Genomic DNA, 20,601 nt, shown 5'->3' with positions numbered 1-20,601 from the left:
AAATATATGCAATATTTTCTCCTCTCTAAATGTAATTTTATTAATACAAAACATTTATTTTGCAGATTGTCCTTTTTGAGATCTAAACTCTCATTTACATTTACAGTGTAGAACAGGTTTGAAATGACAAAACAGAAAACAAAATTGAAGAGCAGATACTAAATATTAAAAAATTCGACTCAGTTAAATCAGCAATAAAAACATGTCTGGATTTTAAAGGTGTGATTTTGAGACAAGAACTAATCCAAATCTGATAGCACAGACATATTCATGAAGCAAAAACTTTAGAATAACATATCAAATTAAAGAAAACAATCTAAAGGATTCCATTCAAATCTTAAATAAAGTGATTTGCATCAGCAGCTCCATGCTCCAGCGCTCTGGGAGAGTTTATAGTCCTGACAGTTGAACTCTGGATGACTGACAGCTGTCCTTCATCACAACAGAAGACACAGAAATCCTCCTCATCAAAAACATGACTTTGATCTGCATCCTCATCTGGACTCTCCTCTGCTTCACTCAGGGTGAGGAAAATCATTTTTCTGTCATGTGAAAATCGTTTGGAGTGTAGCTGAGTTTCACCATCTCATGTCCAGAGTTTCTTCTCTCTCCTCAGGATCTGATGGACAAAATATTGTTGTGACTCAACCAGCAGCCAAATCAGTGCAGCTTGGTCAGACTGTCACTATTGACTGCAAGGCCAGTGTTAAATTAACAGGTTGTAGCCCTCCCTGCCTGTCCTGGTACCATCAGAAACCCGGAGAAGCTCCTAAAGCTCTGATCTATGTAACATCATCCAGATTTTCAGGAATCTCCTCCAGATTCAGTGGAAGTGGAGCAGGAAATTTATTAGACTTCACTCTGACCATCAGTGGAGTTCAGGCTGAAGATGCAGGAGTTTATTACTGTCAAAGTGCTCATCACATCAACAGTCAGTGGGTGTTCACACAGTGAAAAATCATTGTACAAAAACCTCCCTCAGTCTGACTGAACAGAAACTGAACTTTGTTCTGCAGCTGGAATCTGCATCAGACACTGATACAGTTCACTGAACACACATCAGGCCAGAAATTATGTTTCCATTAAACACAAGAAAACATTCAGTTATGATATTAAGACATTATATTTTAACATGATACTATTTCATAATGATTTTAGATGTTTGACTTTATTTTTCCGATTAGAAAAAAAAGCTTTTATATTCTAAATCTTGAGGAAGGTTGAAGTAACTTTGATTTTAGAAATGTTACAAAATATTTTCCATGTTTCATTTTTAAACAATCATATATAAAGTCAAGGAAAACCATTGGTAATAACACCAAAACGTATTTTAATCTTTGTTAAACACCTTACAGGATTTATTCTCATAAGCAGACAGGAAAAACAATCCAGGAGGTACTTTATTATTGTTAGTCCTGGTTAGAATAATTTAATAAGTCTGCCATTACTATTGGAAAAATAATTCATGTCTAATTATTATTAAAGCTTGATCCTGCATTTAGTTTCGATAACATGGAACATACTGCTGACAGATGACTTGAACCAACATTATTCAATATTTGGTTGTAAAGTTTCTTCCAGATATTTTCCACAGACAGAAATACAACAAGCTGAGATGTGGATGACATTTCTTGTTCTCCAAATTAGGAAATTGAGACAAACAGTTGTCAGATATGAATAAAAGAAAGGTATGAAAGGATTTTCTAAGAATTATCAAATGACCAGAAGTACATGACATCAGTGCGGTCTGTCAACAGCAAAAAACTTTTTCAAAAGGTAAAAAAAATTGGTTTCTTTACCAACTGAATGATTCTGAAAAGATTCCAGCTTAATGTGATCATCATCAATCAAGTTCCAAATTAAAGCATGAGAAGTTGGAGAAACAGCAAACACTTGGGAAACTAGTTTGAATAGGACAAACAAAATCTTCTAGCGTAAAGATTATTTTTCTGATAAACCACGATAAAACGCTCATGAAGATATATATTTTGCAAGCATATTTAAATATCTTATTTTGTCAGAGAGAGTCACTTTGCATCAGCAGCTCCATGCTCCAGCGCTCTGGGAGAGTTTATAGTCCTGACAGTTGAACTCTGGATGACTGACAGCTGTCCTTCATCACAACTGAAGACACAGAAATCCTCCTCATCAAAAACATGACTTTGATCTGCGTCCTCATCTGGACTCTCCTCTGCTGCTGCTTCACAGGTAAAGTCCAGAGAATCCAACTCCTCTCCTCTATGAACATCTGTCCCTCTGAAAATTGCTTGGCAAGTTCACAAAGGTGTTTAATGTTGTGTTTTTGTATTAGAATCCAAAATCCAACCTACAGTGACTCAGCCTGCAGCAGTGAGCTCTTCCTTGGGACGATCTGTCACCATCAGCTGTAAGACCAGTCACAATGTTTATAGCTCCAACCGTTTAGACTGGTACCAGCAGAAAGGTGGAGAGGTTCCTAAGCTGCTGCTGTACTCCACTAGCACTCGAGCATCAGGGACTCCAAGTCGTTTCACAGGCAGTGGCTCAAACTCTGACTTCACTCTGACCATCAGTGGAGTTCAGGCTGAAGATGCTGCAGTTTACTACTGTAATGGAGAGTTCCCATCAAGCACTCACGACTTCTTCACACAGTGAAAAACAGTCATACAAAAACCTTCCTAGGTCTCTGAACTGAAACTAAAGTGGTTACTGCAGCTTCCAGCAGCTGCTGAAGCTGGTACACTTCGTCAGAGGCACAAAAACATGATGATTAATGGGAATCAAACTTTGGCCTCATGAAATTTCAAATTTATGTAATCTCTAACACTTTTCTAATGATGTAGATTCTTTGAACATTGCAGTATTCAAATTCAACAAAAGATTCACTTTCATTAATACTTGCAAACAATTCATGAATCTCAGAGTCAAACTAATAATGGACAAACAGTAAAGGTTTTCACATGTTTGCCTATTTTCTTCATTATACTTTAACATCATATTTAAAACGATAAACCAGCAACAGCAGGAAAACTATGATTTATCTTTTTGTATTTGTTTTCTGTCACAAGTCTTCATGTTGACTTGAACGTCATTTGAATAAAGTTAACTTTTAATACAAAGTTAACATTATTAAAAATATTTTTGTTATGACAACTTGACATTGACCAAGAAATCATGATCTGACATAAATTTGTTATAAAAGTATTACTGATTAAACTGTAGCTTTATGTTATTAAAGCTACAGTTTAATCAGTAATACTTTTGTAACAAATTTATCAGATCATAATCTTTAGGTTAATGTCAACTTGTCATAATGAAGACATTTTAAATGTCAACTTTGTATTAAAGGTGTCATAATTTATTGAATGACACTTTATGACAACAGTCATAAATATACATGAAGACTTAATCATGTTCATGACAGGTGTTATGTCATGTTAATAATGGTGTCATGACAGTCTTATTCACTACCCGTCAAATAAAGTGTTACCGTTAACTGTGGTAAAAACAAAAGAAAAAAGACAAAATGTAAAGCACACCACTTCAAACTGAGACTCTTTAATCTCTTACCATCTTATCATACTTGATCATTTCAGCCCCAAAATAAACATGTTAGTAAAAATACATTTCTGCTCATCTGTAAAAATCTCAAACAGGACAGACATATTACAGACACACATCAGTCATTTGATGACATCAGTCATCATTTGTCTCATGGTAAATACTGAACTTACTCATAATATTCATAATTTCTGTGGATGTCATGGATATTTTAGTCCAAATAATATGGGAACAGTTACCACATTTCATTTGCTTTGTCAACAAGAGTTGTTATGCTATTGCTAAATATTCATAATTTAACTCAATCTTTGTTTTTATTTTATTTGTCTCTTTTGATTGTTTCTTATATAGGTGTAATTTAACATAGGTGTAAATTGTAACTTTTATTACAAATTTGCCTAGGTTTTGTTAGATTTCTGTGAATAAAATGTTAACGGATGTAGAATCTTTGGACTGTTCAGGTTGAGCAAATGATCAGTCCAAAAAACAAACATCATACTTTTATCACAGAATGACATGAGTTAATAACTTATTTTCTAAAGTGTTTAACTTTTCGTCCAAAGTTTGGCCACCATTCTCTTTGAAAGCATTTTTTAATCCCTGAAGTTATATTTGTATTATTTTCATCAAACTAGTACTATTCTGATCGAAAACAGAGATTATGGTTATGATCTAGACATGCAGGAACTTTATCATTGTTCCATAAAATATAAAAAAAAGAAAGTGAGAATGGATTGAAAAGTCTTGCATCCCGTATAAATTCTCTGAAAAGTGGAACCTCCTTGTTTAAGCTCATTGCTTAGTTTTCCAAATGTAAATCTTTCAGCTTTGATCTGGAAACGTCACAGAATGATGAGCTGAGCTCCATGTGACTGAATACTGAACTACATTCAGTATTTGCATACAAATACATTCTGAATGTGTGTTTGCATATGTGTCCTGCCTCTCTGCTCCAGCTGTTAAGAGGTCAGAGTTGATCAGTGGCTGTCCAGGCCTTTCAGAGCCACTGACACACCAGCAGCACAATGATGATGTCACTGACTCTACTGCTGACCATCCTGGGGCTCCTGGTTCAGGGTGAGACTCTCTGCTGGAAACTTAGACTGAAGAAGAAATTAGTTCTATAAAGATATATTTTTTAACCTTTTTTGGTGTTATGACCAAAATCTTTTAACAGTCATTTGTAATCAAACATAGTTTCTCTCATTTCTTATTTTTCATATTTTCCAGGTTCATTAGGAGACATCATCCTGACTCAGAATCCTGGATCTCAGTCTGTTGCTCCAGGACAGACTGTCTCACTAAAATGTAAAACTAGTACAGGTGTAGGTGACTGGCTTTTCTGGTACCATCAGAAACCTGGAGAGGCCCCAAAGCTCATTATACAAAGAGCAACTCTTCATTCTGGAGTTCCAGCTCGTTTCAGTGGAAGTGGATCTGGTTCTGACTTCACTCTGACCATCAGTGGAGTTCAGGCTGAAGATTCAGGAGTTTATTACTGTCAGCAGGGTTATGAAACACCGTTCACACAGTGATAGAACGTCGTACAAAAACCTCCCTCAGCTGGAGAGGAAATGGTCTGATCAACAGATGCACTGAAACTAAAACAGTAAATGTTTTCAGAAATGTTCAATTCTTAATCACATAGAATTCTTCTTCTTGTTTTTTGTTTTATATGCCATTAGTTTTCCTTTGTTTTTAAATCCTGTCTAAATCATATAGAATGATGAATTTAGACTGATCAAATAAAAAGATCAAACAAAATTCATGTAATAATTAGAAATTGTTCATGTAACCAAGCTCTTAAGAGTGAGCAGGAACATTTCTTTAACTCTACTTGTGTTTAGAGATAAACAATGTGAAACACTACAATGATGTAACTTTTTGTCTGTTCAGACCCTTTGGAGCAGAGGTGTCAAACTCCAGTCCTAGAAGTCTGCTGTCCTGCAACTTTTAGAACTTTTGCATCAATGAATAAGTAATTTCATATTAGAATATTATATAAAATAATTGATTTCATAGTGTTTTGTACCTCATAAAAACTGCAAATGAACTATTTGAGACCTGAGCTTTGGAGCCACAATACAAAAAAAACTATTTTTTTTTGTCAAATGACCTACCGTAATTATTTTAAATAGCCATAATAATCTGTCATAAATCAAACTCTGACTTCTTTTTTTGAAACAGCAACAATTTATAAAGACAGCAATTGAAAAACATGAACAATTTGTGACGTCATGTTTTTAAAACATTGAGTTACAAAATAGTTTTATGTTTTAAATATAAAAATGTGCAATAATGGCTTCAAAATCTTATATGACCCAACAATAGTAAACTCCAATCTCTGGTTGGATGATAAAAGATATGATAGTTTTGACATATAAACACTGAATTCAAACTAACTTTGAAATATATAAAAAAGGAGGTGGAAACCAGAGGTTGATGAGTAAATATTTATTATCTGAACATTGACCAACATGACAAGCAAACATGACTCAGTGAAAATAGAGAATAATCAGAATATTAAGAATTAATACAAATCTAATTGCAGATCTTCTTCATGAAGAAAAAACTTTATAATATGATTTCAATCTGTAGAGACTCAGACAGACAAAGGGAAACCATTAGAAAAGTTTAATGACAATATGATTTAAATCTTCTCTCTAGTACATCATCGCAAACTTTGTTTATGGGCTTGATGAGCATTCCATGCTAAAACGCCATCAGCACTGTTACAGGGATGAATTATGCTGAGCATATGAAAATCAGCTCTGTAAAAACGCCATGGATGCTGTTTATCACAGCTTTACTGATTGCTATATTTTGACCTTGAGCAAATCTGATCAGCAAGTTTATCAACAAAAACTTTTAATAAAATATCAATTTAAAGAATACAATCTAAAGGATTCCATTCAAATCTTAAATAAAGTGATTTGCATCAGCAGCTCCATGCTCCAGCGCTCTGGGAGAGTTTATAGTCCTGACAGTTGAACTCTGGATGACTGACAGCTGTCCTTCATCACAGAAGACACAGAAATCCTCCTCATCAAAAACATGACTTTGATCTGTCATCTGACTCTCCTCTGCTTCACTCATGAGGAAAATCATTTTTCTGTCATGTGAAAATCATTTGGAGTGTAGCTGAGTTTCACCATCTCATGTCCAGAGTTTCTTCTCTCTCTCAGGATCTGATGGACAAAATGTTGACTCAACCAGCAGCCAAATCAGTGCAGCTTGGTCAGACTGTCACTATTGACTGTAAGGCCAGTCATTTTTCAACATCTCACTGTAAGGCATGGACAGGTCTGTCTGTCCTGGTACCACCAGAAACCTGGAGAAACTCATAAAGCTCTGATCTACTACACATCAACCAGATTTTCAGGAATCTCCTCCAGATTCAGTGGAAGTGGAGCAGGAAATGGATTAGACTTCACTCTGACCATCAGTGGAGTTCAGGCTGAAGATGCAGGAGTTTATTACTATCAAAGTGCTCATTACCTCAACTATCAGGGTGTTCACACAGTGAAAAATCATACAAAAACCTCCCTCAGTCTGACTGAACAGAAACTGAACATTTGTTCTGCAGCTGATGATACAGTTCACTGAATACAAACGTGATCACAATATTTAATTTCAATCCACTTTGCTAAAAGTCCTCTAAGGAAAAATAGCAATATTTTCTATATTTCTTTATTCACCCATTTGATTTGTCATAACTATTTTATATTTATTAGTTTCAGATTAAATCAGAAGCAGAAAGAATAGCATTAGAAAAATACAAAATTTTAAAACAATATTCATTATTTAAAATTTCTCAAACTGAGTGCTTACAAAGGAATGTTCCACCACAAAACACATATTTTAACACTTTTCAGAGAGAGATGTGAGCAAAAAATAAAAAACAAATAAATAACCTAGTGGAGACATAATCCATATGAAAATATGTTAACTTTATTGCAGACATTTAGAAACTTTTGCCACATAAGACTGTTTCCTTGTTTGACTCTATTTCTCCTAAGAAACTGTAGCATCCATATATAAAACATCATTATTGAACTTTAAATTCTTCATGATGATACCTTCATACTTCATCACGTAAAATATGACTGAATGATTAGAAGATATTTTCTAATCTCTTACTCCATGAATTCATTTAGATTTAGAGAAAGAAACTTAAATTTTGTTTTTGGTATCAGGTTATATTAATTTAAATATATAATGTTCACAAGAATGTAAGACAGAATAGATCTAAATTCAGCTATCATATACAACTGAGATTTGGGCCTAACTGGTCCTGACTGAGAACAAAAGATCTTCCATTATGATATTTTCTATGTGGATTATAAATCAGCTGGTTTCAGTAAACGTTTGTCACCTTGGCTGCATTAAGACGACAAATTGTTTCAAGCAATTTCACAATGAAATGTTTAATGAGTCTTGAAATTGAAATAATTTGAACATAAATGGTTATCTGCTCTATCCAACAGATTTATTTTGTTTTATTTATTGTACTTTTTGTGCCAATCATATTTAAAAACTTAAAAGTTAGGATCTTGTTTCTAAAGTTCACCAGTTTGATTTAAATTTAGTTTTGCTGTAGAACCTGTGAAACTGAATAGTATATTGAATAAAATGTAATCATTTTACAAAACATTCAAAACCTACTACAAAATGACTATAATATAAATTAAAACAAAAATACATGCAATATTTTCTCCTCTCTAAATGTAATTTTATTGAAAAACATTACAGATTGTCCTTTTGAGATCTAAAATCTCAATCTCACAATGTAGAACAGGTTTGAAATGACAAACAGAAAACAAAATTGATGAGTAGATACTAAATATTGATAGTTAAATCAGCAATAAAAAAACATGTCTGGATTTGAAAAGTATATTTTTGAGACCAGAATGAACCCAAATCTGATAGCAGAGACATATTGTGAAGCAAAAACTTTAGAATAAAGTATAAAGAACACAATCTAAAGGATTCCATTCAAATCTTAAATAAAGTGATTTGCATCAGCAGCTCCATGCTCCAGCGCTCTGGGAGAGTTTATAGTCCTGACAGTTGAACTCTGGATGACTGACAGCTGTCCTTCATCACAACAGAAGACACAGAAATCCTCCTCATCAAAAACATGACTTTGATCTGCGTCCTCATCTGGACTCTCCTCTGCTTCACTCAGGGTGAGGAAAATCATTTTTCTGTCATGTGAAAATCATTTGGAGTGTAGCTGAGTTTCACCATCTCATGTCCAGAGTTTCTTCTCTCTCCTCAGGATCTGATGGACAAAATGTTGTTGTGACTCAACCAGCAGCCAAATCAGTGCAGCTTGGTCAGACTGTCACTATTGACTGTAAGGCCAGTCAGGCTCTTTCAACATCTCACTGCCAAGGCTATGGACAGGTCTGTCTGTCCTGGTACCACCAGAAACCTGGAGAAACTCATAAAGCTCTGATCTACTACACATCAACCAGATTTTCAGGAATCTCCTCCAGATTCAGTGGAAGTGGAGCAGGAAATGGATTAGACTTCACTCTGACCATCAGTGGAGTTCAGGCTGAAGATGCAGGAGTTTATTACTATCAAAGTGCTCATTACCCCAACTATCAGTGGGTGTTCACACAGTGAAAAATCATCGTACAAAAACCTCCCTCAGTCTGACTGAACAGAAACTGAACATTTGTTCTGCAGCTGGAGTGTGATACAGTTCACTGAATACAAACGTTGATCACAATATTTAATTTCAATCCACTTTGCTAAAAGTCAAGCTCTAAGGAAAAAAATAGCCAATATTTTCTATATTTCTTTATTCACCCATTTGATTTTGTCACTAACTATTTTATATTTATTAGTTTCAGATTAAATCAGAAGCAGAAAGAATAGCATGCTAGAAAAAATACAAAATATTTAAAACAATATTCATTATTTAAAATTTCTTCATGTAACTGAGTGCTTACAAAGGAATGTTCCACCACAAAAACACACATATTTTAACACTTTTTCAGAGAGAGATGTGAGCAAAAAAATAAAAAAAATTAAATAAAATAACCTAGTGGAGACATAATCCATATGAAAATATGTTAACTTTATTGCAGACATTTAGAAACTTTTGCCACATAAGACTGTTTCCTTTTGACTCTATTTCTCCTAAGAGTAGGGGGACTGTAGCATCCATGCATATAGGAAACATCATTATTGAACTTTAAATTCTTCATGATGATACCTTCATACTTCATCACGTAAAATATGACTGAATGATTAGAAGATATTTTCTAATCTCTTACTCCATGAATTCATTTAGATTTAGAGAAAGAAACTTAAATTTTTGTTTTTGGTATCAGGTTAATATTAATTTAAATATATAATGTTCACAAGAATGTAAGACATAGAATAGATCTAAATTCAGCTATCATATACAACTGAGCACATTTGGGCCTAACTGGTCCTGACTGAGAACAAAAGATCTTCCATTATGATATTTTCTATGTGTGGATTATAAATCAGCTGGTTTCAGTGGGAAACGTTTGTCACCTTGGCTGCATTAAGACGACAAATTGTTTCAAGCAATTTCACAATGAAATGTTTAATGAGTCTTTGAAATTGAAATAATTTGAACATAAATGGTTATCTGCTCTATCCAACAGATTTATTTTGTTTTATTTATTGTACTTTTTGTGCCAATCATATTTAAAAACTTAAAAGTTAGGATCTTGTTTCTAAAGTTCACCAGTTTGATTTAAATTTAGTTTTGCTGTAGAACCTGTGAAACTGAATAGTATATTGAATAAAATGTAATCATTTTACAAAACATTCAAAACCTACTACAAAATGACTATAATATAAATTAAAACAAAAATACATGCAATATTTTCTCCTCTCTAAATGTAATTTTATTGATACAAAACATTTCTTACAGATTGTCCTTTTTGAGATCTAAAATCTCAATCTCACAATGTAGAACAGGTTTGAAATGACAAAACAGAAAACAAAATTGATGAGTAGATACTAAATATTAAAAAATTCGACTCAGTTAAATCAGCAATAAAAAACATGTCTGGATTTGAAAAGTATATTTTTGAGACCAGAATGAACCCAAATCTAGCAGAGACATATTGTGAAGCAAAAACTTTAGAATAAAGTATAAAGAACACAATCTAAAGGATTCCATTCAAATCTTAAATAAAGTGATTTGCATCAGCAGCTCCATGCTCCAGCGCTCTGGGAGAGTGTATTGAATTGATGACTGACAGCTGTTTCATCACAACAGAAGACACAGAAATCCTTCATCAAAACATGACTTTGATCTGTCATCTGGACTTTCTGCTTCACAGAAAAAATCATTTTCTGTCATGTGAAAATCATTTGATTAGCTGAGTTTCATCATCTCATGTCCAGTTTTTTTTCCTCAGGATCTGATGGACAAAATTGTAGTGACTCAACCAGCAGCCAAATCAAACAGCTTGTCAGACTGTCACTATTGACAACCAGTAGAAAGTAGTTCTATTCTGTACAGTATTATTGTGTACCATCAGAATAGAATTCCTACATCTCTGATCTACAGAACATCAATCAGATTTCAGGAATCTTCCAGATTCAGTGGAAGTAGCAAATGGATTAGACTTCACCTGACCATCAGTGGAGTTCAGGCTGAAGATGCAGAGTTTATTACTGTGAGTTATCATAGTGGTGACGTGTTCACACAGTGAAAAATCATCATAAAAAACCTCAGTTTGACTGAACAGAAACTGAACTGTTCAGCTGAATCTGCATCAGACACTGATGAGTTACTGAACTAAGCAGAAATTATATTTCCATTAATCAAAAAAAACATTCAGTTATGATATTAAGACATTATATTTTAAAATGATAATTTCATGTGAATTTAGATGTTGATTTATTTTTTTCAATTTTAAAAAATTATATTTTTTCAATCTGAAACAATTATGACAATAAAATTTGTAACAATTTGTAAGTAATGTTTGACCACTTTTTTCAGTAATTAAAATAACTTATTTCCAATCCAATAGTCAGACTATTTACTTATCAAACATTTTTAAAAATGTCTTCTTTTTCTTATTTAACTGATTTCCTCTGCTCTTGTAGGACATCTATGCAATTAAATGAACAATAAGATCAGTGTATAGATTTTCAATAAAAACAAAGCTTTATCAATCCATATAGTGAAATATTATTTTTTAAAATTTAACATTTAACACACAAAGCTTAACAGTGTTTCTCAATGTTCTTTGATCCTGATTTAGTTTTTTAACATACTGCTGACAAATGAGTAGAAACCAAGATTATTCAATATTTTTGTAAAGTTTCTTCCAGATATTTTTTTACAGACAGAAATACACAATTGAGATGTTTCAAGTCTCTTTCTGTGAATTAATATAAATGTAAACAGTTGTCACATATGAAAGAAAAATATGAAATATTTCTCTCAATTATCAAATGACAAGTACACATTAGTGATTTGCCAGCAAGAAAAAAAATTTTTCAAAAAATAAAATTTGGATTCTGATTCAAAACCATTCAATTCTTGCCAATTGAATGTTTTTATTCTAGCATTGTAATTGTTTCTTTGAAAAAAAAAGTTATAAATAAAAAGTTTGAGAAGTGCAAAATGAACTCATAAATTAATATTAGAATAGAAGAACAGATGTTCATAAAAAGATTGTTTTGTTTATTCACATCAAAAGTTCACAAAAATGTAAAAGTACTAGATCTATAGAGAATTTTCAGTGTTATCTGATAAAAGATTAAAAAGAGAATTAAGTTTAGTCTTTCTTATCATAGATGTTTCAGGAGGAAACCTGCTGAGTTCAGCTCCATGTGACTGACTGTGTGTTTGCATATGTGTCCTGCCTCTCTGCTCCAGCTGTTAAGAGGTCAGAGTTGATCAGTGGCTGTCCAGGCCTTTCAGAGCCACTGACACACCAGCAGCACAATGATGATGTCACTGACTCTACTGCTGACCATCCTGGGGCTCCTGGTTCAAGGTGAGACTCTCTGAGAAACTTGTGAAGAAAATTAGTTCTATAGATATATTATTTAATCTTTAGAATCATTTAATCAAACATAGTTTCTCCATTTGTTATTTTTCATTTTCCAGGTTCATTAGGAGACATCATGTTACTCAGACTCCTGGATCTCAGTCTGTTGCTCCAGGACAGACTGTCTCCATCAGATGTAAACCAGTTCAAGTAGTTTCAACTGGTACCTTCAGAAACCAGAAGTCCAAACTCCTGTTTTATGCTACATCCTTCATTCTGGAGTTCCAGCTCGTTCAGTGGAAGTGGATCTGGTTCTGACTTCACTCTGACCATCAATGGAGTTCAGGCTGAAGACTCAGGAGTTTATTACTGTAAGCAGAGTAGTAGCTCACGTTACACAGTGATAGAAGTCACAAAACCTCCTCAGCTGAAAACTGATCTGATCAACAGCTGCACTGAAACTAAAACACTGAAGATATGTTTTATCATATTTTTTAAAAATATTTATTCATCATTTTTTTCACTGATATATATATATATATATATATATATATATATATATATATATATATATATATATATATATTGATATATATATATATATATATAGATATATATATATATGTATATATATATATATAGTATATATATATATATTGTATATATATATATTTTGTATATATATATGTATATATATAAAAAATTATTAAAAATTTAAATATATAAAAAATTTTGATATCTATTTGGATCTGAGTAAAAGATTAATATTAATAATAATGATTCTTTTGCCATTTGGTTAGAAATAATTAAAGAAAATAAAACACAGTAGGAGTTTCAATTTGAAATGTTTTTTTCAAATAATTTTCTTCCAAACAGTCATTTTTAAAAACCTTTGACTGCTGGTGTTAGTAGTTAAATATTTTTTTTCCATAGCTTATGAAAGTACAAATTTGATTTTTGCCAATTGAATTGTTTTAAAAGATTCAGCTCATTGTTATATATTTATATATAAAATATATATATATATATATATATATATATATATATATATATATATATATATATATGTATATATATATATATATATATATATATATATATATATAATATATATATATTTTATAAATCAAGTTATGAATAAAAGTTTGACATAAACAACAAACCTTAACTGTTTGAATAAACAGATGTTGAAGTAAAAGAGATTGTTTGCTTATTCATCATAAAGTTCAGAAAATAATCAAATCTATGGAGAATTCTGAGTGGTATTTCACAAGAATAATTAAAGAAACAAAAAGCACTGCTTTAAACAATTTTTATTTTGTAATGTTTTTTCAAATATTTTTTTCCAAGAGTTATATAAATCTCATTAACTGTATTCAAATAAAACCAAATTTAATGATGATTTGAGGCATTTAATTGTATCTTGTGTTGATAATCTTAAGACACATATCAGAGTCAATAAACTTAAAATAAGATTTATAACTTCTGGGATGATCTTGATTTATTATTAGAACAAAATACAAGAGTGAAAAAAATATCTTTTATTTGAACTGCAAGTATTTTAAATGTTCTAACATTATTTTTGATCTTCAAACAGCAAGTGATTACAAGATTCTGTATAAAAATTTACGAACTTTGTTAACACTGCACAATATATGATTTAAAAAATTTCAATGAACATGATATTGTCGCAAATTTTATTTGTCCATTTGATTTCAATCCTGTCTTAAGAGATTAAAAGCAAAACATAAATAAATAAAACAGTAGAATATAACTAAAATATTTAAAGCTGAATAAAAAGCAGGTGGAAACCAGAAGTTGATGAGTAAATATTTTTTATTTGAACATTGACCAACATGACAAGCAAACATAACTCAGTGAAAATAGAGAATAATCAGCAGAGAAAGAGTGAGAGCAGTGACAGTTTAAAGCCAGTATCAGAGTCTGAGATAGTCAGGTCAGGACTGGGAACACTGGTCTCTCCTCAGTGTCTCTGTGACTGCAGACTGGGAGCCCTGGGAGGCCTCACAGGTCACAGAGCCCACCTTCCTCCACTGGTCTGCAGGGAGCCTCAGGGTGCTGCTCCAGCTGTAGAGGCCGTCATTCTGCAGCACCCCGGAGCTCCTGCTCTGCTCCCAGCTGCTGCTGCTGCTGCTGCCGTCCAGCTTCCAGGACAGAGTCCAGTCTGAGGGGAAGCCCTTGTTGGCCAGACACAGGAGGGTAACCTGCTGCTGCTGCAGCTCCACACTGGAGGGGGGCAGCACTGTCAGGGTGGGGCGGGTATCACCTAGGAGACACCAATCAGGTTAGAGAACAGGAACCACACACCTGTTAACCAGACAGCAGAAACTGGACCATCTTTACTGAGGGAGAAATGACTTTCTTTAAGATTCACACACTGTTTCACTTCCCTTCACTGTGAACTCAAGCATATCAGCACACAGAGTCCTCATATAATCTGAGATACATTAAACTGGAAAATAAGATTAAACATCAACTGAGCTTTAGTTTCCCTCCCTGTGATTATAAATAAAATTAAAACTTAAATTTTATTGTTTTAAAACATCTGAATCAAAACTACTTATCTTGGTATATAATGTTTCACTTTTTTAAGTAATAAATAAAATAAAGCAAAAAACTGTCAATATTAATTCTTAAAGCAGATTAACTGTTGGGCATAAATGACAATAAATACAATTTTAAAAATAATTTATTATCTCTCAGCAATTTTAAAATTGTAATTTAAAGGTCATCACAAAACATTTTGAAATAGTTTAATGAAACTTTTTAATTAATGGGATTTTCATCCTAATATTTTTGTTGAAACTTTATAGAAACATTAAAAACTTGTTTGAAGAATAACATGTTCAGCATTATTAAATGTTTTATTTCATTTAATTAGTAACAAAGAAATGTGAAGTCCACAATTCCTTAGAAATGGTTAAAAAATTAATTGCTCCAAACATCACACATGATCCTTTTATGATCATTCTCAAAATTTATCTCACAATAAATGTTAAATATTCAGAAACTTACGTCCAACATCCAGTCTGGTTCCTCCACCAAAAGTCCACCACAGTGATACAAACTAATTGAGTCGTTGTACAAAAACCTTTGACTGTAGAGACACGACTCTCTGACTCTGAACACAACAAACTGATTCTGGTTTAAAATACTAAATTAAAATTAAGTTATATTCTCCCTTCCCATAATTAACAAAAATCTTTCTACCAGATATAAAATAACAATAAATTTTTTCTCCATGATTCTAACTACTGACACAACCTGCAGTTTTCATCATTGACTGAATCAAATTAATAAAAACTTAAATTATGGACGTCTTCATTTATATTAGTTTGTTGATAAAACTAACAACAATGTACATCTCAGGTAACAGTGAAATATGTGAAATATTCAACTTACTTCCAATATCCAGTCTGGTTCCTCCACCAAACGTGTACCACAGTGATACAAACTGGTTGAGTCGTCGTACAAAAACCTCTGACTGTAGAGACACGGCTCTCTGACTCTGAACACAACAAACTCTAAATAAACAGTTTCAACCTGAAAAACACAGCTGGAAATTTTCTATATAAATTATATTGATTCTGACATCAGGAGTCACTATTTTTTTGTTTATTCCTCATAATATTTTTGTTTTAATAAATCGATCTGTTACCACATATATTTTTTTTTTTTTAAACATAAAATTATCAATATATGTTAACTTTATTACAGACATTTTGAAACATTTTACCAGAAACGTTGCCACACAAAACTGTTTCCTTTAGAATCTATTTCTCCAGAGAGTAGGAGGACGGTAGCATCCATATATACTCTGAGGAAACATCATTATTGAACTTTGAACTTTGACATTCAGGTTTCAGTCTGATAAATATATGTACAAAACTTCATCATGTAAAACATGATCAAATGATTTAAAGATATGTTCTAATCTCTTACTACCTGAATTAATTTAGAGTTAAAGAAAAAATAAACTTTAATTTATGCTTTTGATATCAGGCTATTAATTTAAATACACAATGTCATAAGCACAATAGATATAAATTCAGCTATTCTAGCAGGAGCAGGAAATGGATTTATATCTATAGTATAAATAAACATGCCTAACAGTCAGGCCCAGTTTGTGCCTAACTGGGCCTGACTGAGAGCAGAAGATCTTCCATTATGATATTTTCTGTGTGGATAATAAATCAGCTGGTTTCAGTGGGAAACGTTCGTCACCTTGGCTGCATTAAGACGACAAATTGTTTCAAGTAATTTCACAATGAAATGTTGAAATAATCAGTATTTTAAATTGAAATAATTTAAACAGAAATGGTTTTCTGTCCTTGTTATCCAACAGATTTACCTTTTTATGTATTGTATTATTTGTGTCATAAAAGTTAGGATCTTTTTATTAATGTTCACCAGTACAAATTAAATTTAGTCATTTTACCATAGAACCTTTGAAACTCAACAGTATATTGCATAAAGTTCAACCATTTGAAAAAATATTCAAAACATAACAAAAATGATTTAAAAATTAATTAAATCAAAAATACATGTAATCGTTTCTACTCTTTAATTACTTTTATTATTTTGAAAAATAATTTTTTATATACTGACTGTCCCTTTTGAGATCTAAGATCTCATTTACAACATTGACCAGGTTTGAAAAGACAAAACAGAAACCAAAAATTACAACCACATACTAAATATGAAAACATTTGACTCAGTTAAAATCAGCAATAAAAACATGTCTGGAATTCAAAAGTGTATTTTTGAAACCAGAATTAACCCAAACTTGATAACAGAGACAAGGTTTTGAAGTAAAAGCTTAATGATAAAATAAATCAAGACTGAAAATAAACAATAAAAATTATTTCTCTCAATTATGACATGTAGAAGTTCTTATTTTGCAAACATATTTAAATATCTTTTTATTCTGTTACGGAGCTACTTTGCATCAGCAGCTCCATGCTCCAGCGCTCTGGGAGAGTTTATAGTCCTGACAGTTGAACTCTGGATGACTGACAGCTGTCCTTCATCACAACAGAAGACACAGAAATCCTCCTCATCAAAAACATGACTTTGATCTGCGTCCTCATCTGGACTCTCCTCTGCTTCACTCAGGGTGAGGAAAATCATTTTTCTGTCATGTGAAAATCATTTGGAGTGTAGCTGAGTTTCACCATCTCATGTCCAGAGTTTCTTCTCTCTCCTCAGGATTTGATGGACAAAATGTTGTTGTGACTCAACCAGCAGCCAAATCAGTGCAGCTTGGTCAGACTGTCACTATTGACTGTAAGGCCAGTAGACACAGACTCTCACTGCCACATATTATCTTGCCTGGTACCATCAGAAACCTGGAGAAGCTCCTAAAGCTCTGATTTACTGGACATCATCCAGATTTTCAGGGATCTCCTCCAGATTCAGTGGAAGTGGAGCAGGAAATGGATTAGACTTCACTCTGACCATCAGTGGAGTTCAGGCTGAAGATGCAGGAGTTTATTACTGTCAGAGTGCTAATTACATCAACAGTCAGTACGTGTTCACACAGTGAAAAATCATCGTACAAAAACCTCCCTCAGTCTGACTGAACAGAAACTGAACTTTATTCTGCAGCTGGGATCTGCATCAGACACTGATACAGTTCACTGAACACAAACATTGATCACAAATTATTTATTTTCAGGACACCTTAGTAAAAAGTGTAAAAATAGACAACATTTTCTATATTATTTTATTCACCCATTTGCTTTTTGCCACTAACCATTTTATATTTATTAGTTTCAGATTAAATCAGAAGCAGAAAGAGTGGCATGTTAGAAAAAATAAGAAAAATGTAAAATAATACTCATGAAATTGTCTAAAATTTCTTCACATAACAAAGTGCTTAACTGCTAGTGAGTACAGTACTTCAACTCTATTTGACACAAAGCATTCAAATAAAATAAAAACAGTCAAATCTACTTTTTAGAAAGCTATAAAGTCATTTTAATTCTTTAGAGGCTTTAGTCTTTGACACCAGTAAAATATATATATTTTTTCAAGTGTTTTAATTATTCAATTAGCCATGATAATCTTTGTAGTAACTCAAATTTGTACTCATCCCAACTATGTTACATCATAATTTTACATCTGTTGTAAACAGGATTTAATGCTTTTTAAAGATATTCTCTTAGCAAATATTCAAGGATTATATAAACATTACATATGAAGTAAAATCTAGTTTTACGAGTCCCTGGATGGATGATAAAATAATATTTAATGGCATGAAAACAATAGTTAGAGGGCTCAAACTTTAAGAAAGCAGCCAGACACCAGAAGTTGAGTAAATATTTATTATTTGAACAATGACCAGCATGACAAAGCAAACACATTTTAAGGATTTATCTTTGTTGAAGAGTCTTTGAGGTTGGAAGATCTCCTTGCCATTACCCTAATCTTTAGGTCTCATCATAGATACACAATTAGATTCTAGTTGGGACTTTTTGATTTCAAATATGTGTATTACTTCAGATAAAGTTGTTAGTGACTGAAACATAAAAAAGAAGTGAAAGTTTTCTGATATAAAAGAAATCACATTATATTTCTTTTGCTTATTATATCTCAGAAAAACATACCATAACTTTGTACGTCAAGAAAGCTTTCCAAATAAACCTGATAAACTTCCATTTTCTAAAAGTTGAAACATATTGATTCCAGTTCCTGTTGCAGTCATTCAGAGGATTTCCATAGCGACAATTAAATCAGTAATAAAAATGTGTCTGTACTTGAAAAGTGTATTTTTGAGACCAGAATTAATCCAAATCTGATAGCAAAGACATATTTGTGAAGCATATAATAAAAATAAAGAAATCACATTCAAATCTTAAATAGTCACTTTGCATCAGCAGCTCCATGCTCCAGCGCTCTGGGAGACTTTATAGTCCTGACAGTTGAACTCTGGATGACTGACAGCTGTCCTTCATCACAACAGAAGACACAGAAATCCTCCTCATCAAAAACATGACTTTGATCTGCGTCCTCATCTGGACTCTCCTCTGCTTCACTCAGGGTGAGGAAAATCATTTTTCTGTCATGTGAAAATCATCTGGAGTGTAGCTGAGTTTCACCATCTCATGTCCAGAGTTTCTTCTCTCTCCTCAGGATCTGATGGACAAAATGTTGTTGTGACTCAACCAGCAGCCAAATCAGTGCAGCTTGGTCAGACAGTCACTATTGACTGTAAGGCCAGTAGACAAGTAACTCTGTGTAGTTACCCATCAGGGTACTGCCTGTCCTGGTACCACCAGAAACCTGGAGAAACTCATAAAGCTCTGATCTATTTAACATCAACCAGATTTTCAGGAATCTCCTCCAGATTCAGTGGAAGTGGAGCAGGAAATGAATTAGACTTCACTCTGACCATCAGTGGAGTTCAGGCTGAAGATGCAGGAGTTTATTACTGTCAGAGTTATCATAGTAGTGACGTGTTCACACAGTGAAAAATCATCGTACAAAAACCTCCCTCAGTCTGACTGAACAGAAACTGAGCTTTGTTCAGCTGGAATCTGCCTCAGACACTGATACAGTTCACTGAACACACATCAGGCCAGAAATTATATTTTCATTAAACACAAGAAAACATTCAGGTATGATATTAAGACATTATATTTTAAAATATTATTTCAGTTTTATTTTAGATGTTTGATTTTTATTCTCCAATTAAGAAGGTTGAAGTAACTTTGACTTTAGAAAGTCTCAATATATTTTTTATTTTATATTTTTAAACAATTGTACATGAGATCAAAGAAAACCATGTGCCATAACACCAAAACGTAAGCACATGTAGGAAGGCAGGAAAAACAATCCAGGAGGTTCTTTATTGTTGTATTAGTCCTGGTTCGAATAATTTAATAAGTCCGCCATTACTATTGGAAAATAATTCATATCTAATCATTATTAAAGACTGATCCGGCATTTAGTTTTTAGATTCTGGACCATACTGCTGACAGATGACTAGAACCAACATTATTCAATATTTGGTTGTAAAGTTTCTTCCAGATATTTT

The 20,601-nt window shown here is 32.8% G+C and overlaps 2 pseudogenes and 5 gene segments (V, D, J or C); 6 read left to right on the top strand and 1 right to left on the bottom strand.

Moving 5' to 3' along the window:
* Positions 1-317: 317 nt before the first annotated feature.
* On the top strand, positions 318-2,634 carry LOC122844068. The segment is given in 3 exon segments: positions 318-486; positions 2,168-2,208; positions 2,312-2,634. Coding segments are annotated over 3 exon segments (375 nt in total).
* Positions 2,635-4,456: 1,822 nt separating this feature from the next.
* On the top strand, positions 4,457-5,156 carry LOC122844166. The segment is given in 2 exon segments: positions 4,457-4,617; positions 4,771-5,156. Coding segments are annotated over 2 exon segments (357 nt in total).
* Positions 5,157-8,526: 3,370 nt separating this feature from the next.
* Positions 8,527-9,174, top strand: LOC122844067. The segment is given in 2 exon segments: positions 8,527-8,729; positions 8,822-9,174. Coding segments are annotated over 2 exon segments (402 nt in total).
* Positions 9,175-12,432: 3,258 nt separating this feature from the next.
* On the top strand, positions 12,433-13,001 carry LOC122844066 (annotated as a pseudogene).
* Positions 13,002-14,360: 1,359 nt separating this feature from the next.
* Positions 14,361-16,092, bottom strand: LOC122844065 (the record flags this gene model as incomplete). The annotated part of the segment is given in 2 exon segments: positions 14,361-14,829; positions 15,966-16,092. Coding segments are annotated over 2 exon segments (456 nt in total), but the record flags the coding sequence as incomplete, so codon positions are not given.
* Positions 16,093-17,515: 1,423 nt separating this feature from the next.
* LOC122844064 lies at positions 17,516-18,108 on the top strand (annotated as a pseudogene).
* Positions 18,109-19,478: 1,370 nt separating this feature from the next.
* Positions 19,479-20,049, top strand: LOC122844162. The segment is given in 2 exon segments: positions 19,479-19,605; positions 19,698-20,049. Coding segments are annotated over 2 exon segments (387 nt in total).
* The last annotated feature ends 552 nt before the right edge of the window (positions 20,050-20,601 follow it).

This window comes from Gambusia affinis, linkage group LG14 (genome assembly GCF_019740435.1).
Source record: "Gambusia affinis linkage group LG14, SWU_Gaff_1.0, whole genome shotgun sequence".
Taxonomy (NCBI): Eukaryota; Metazoa; Chordata; class Actinopteri; order Cyprinodontiformes; family Poeciliidae; genus Gambusia; species Gambusia affinis.
The sequence above is the reverse complement of the archived record's forward strand: the minus strand, read 5'-3'. Positions and strand labels throughout refer to the sequence as shown.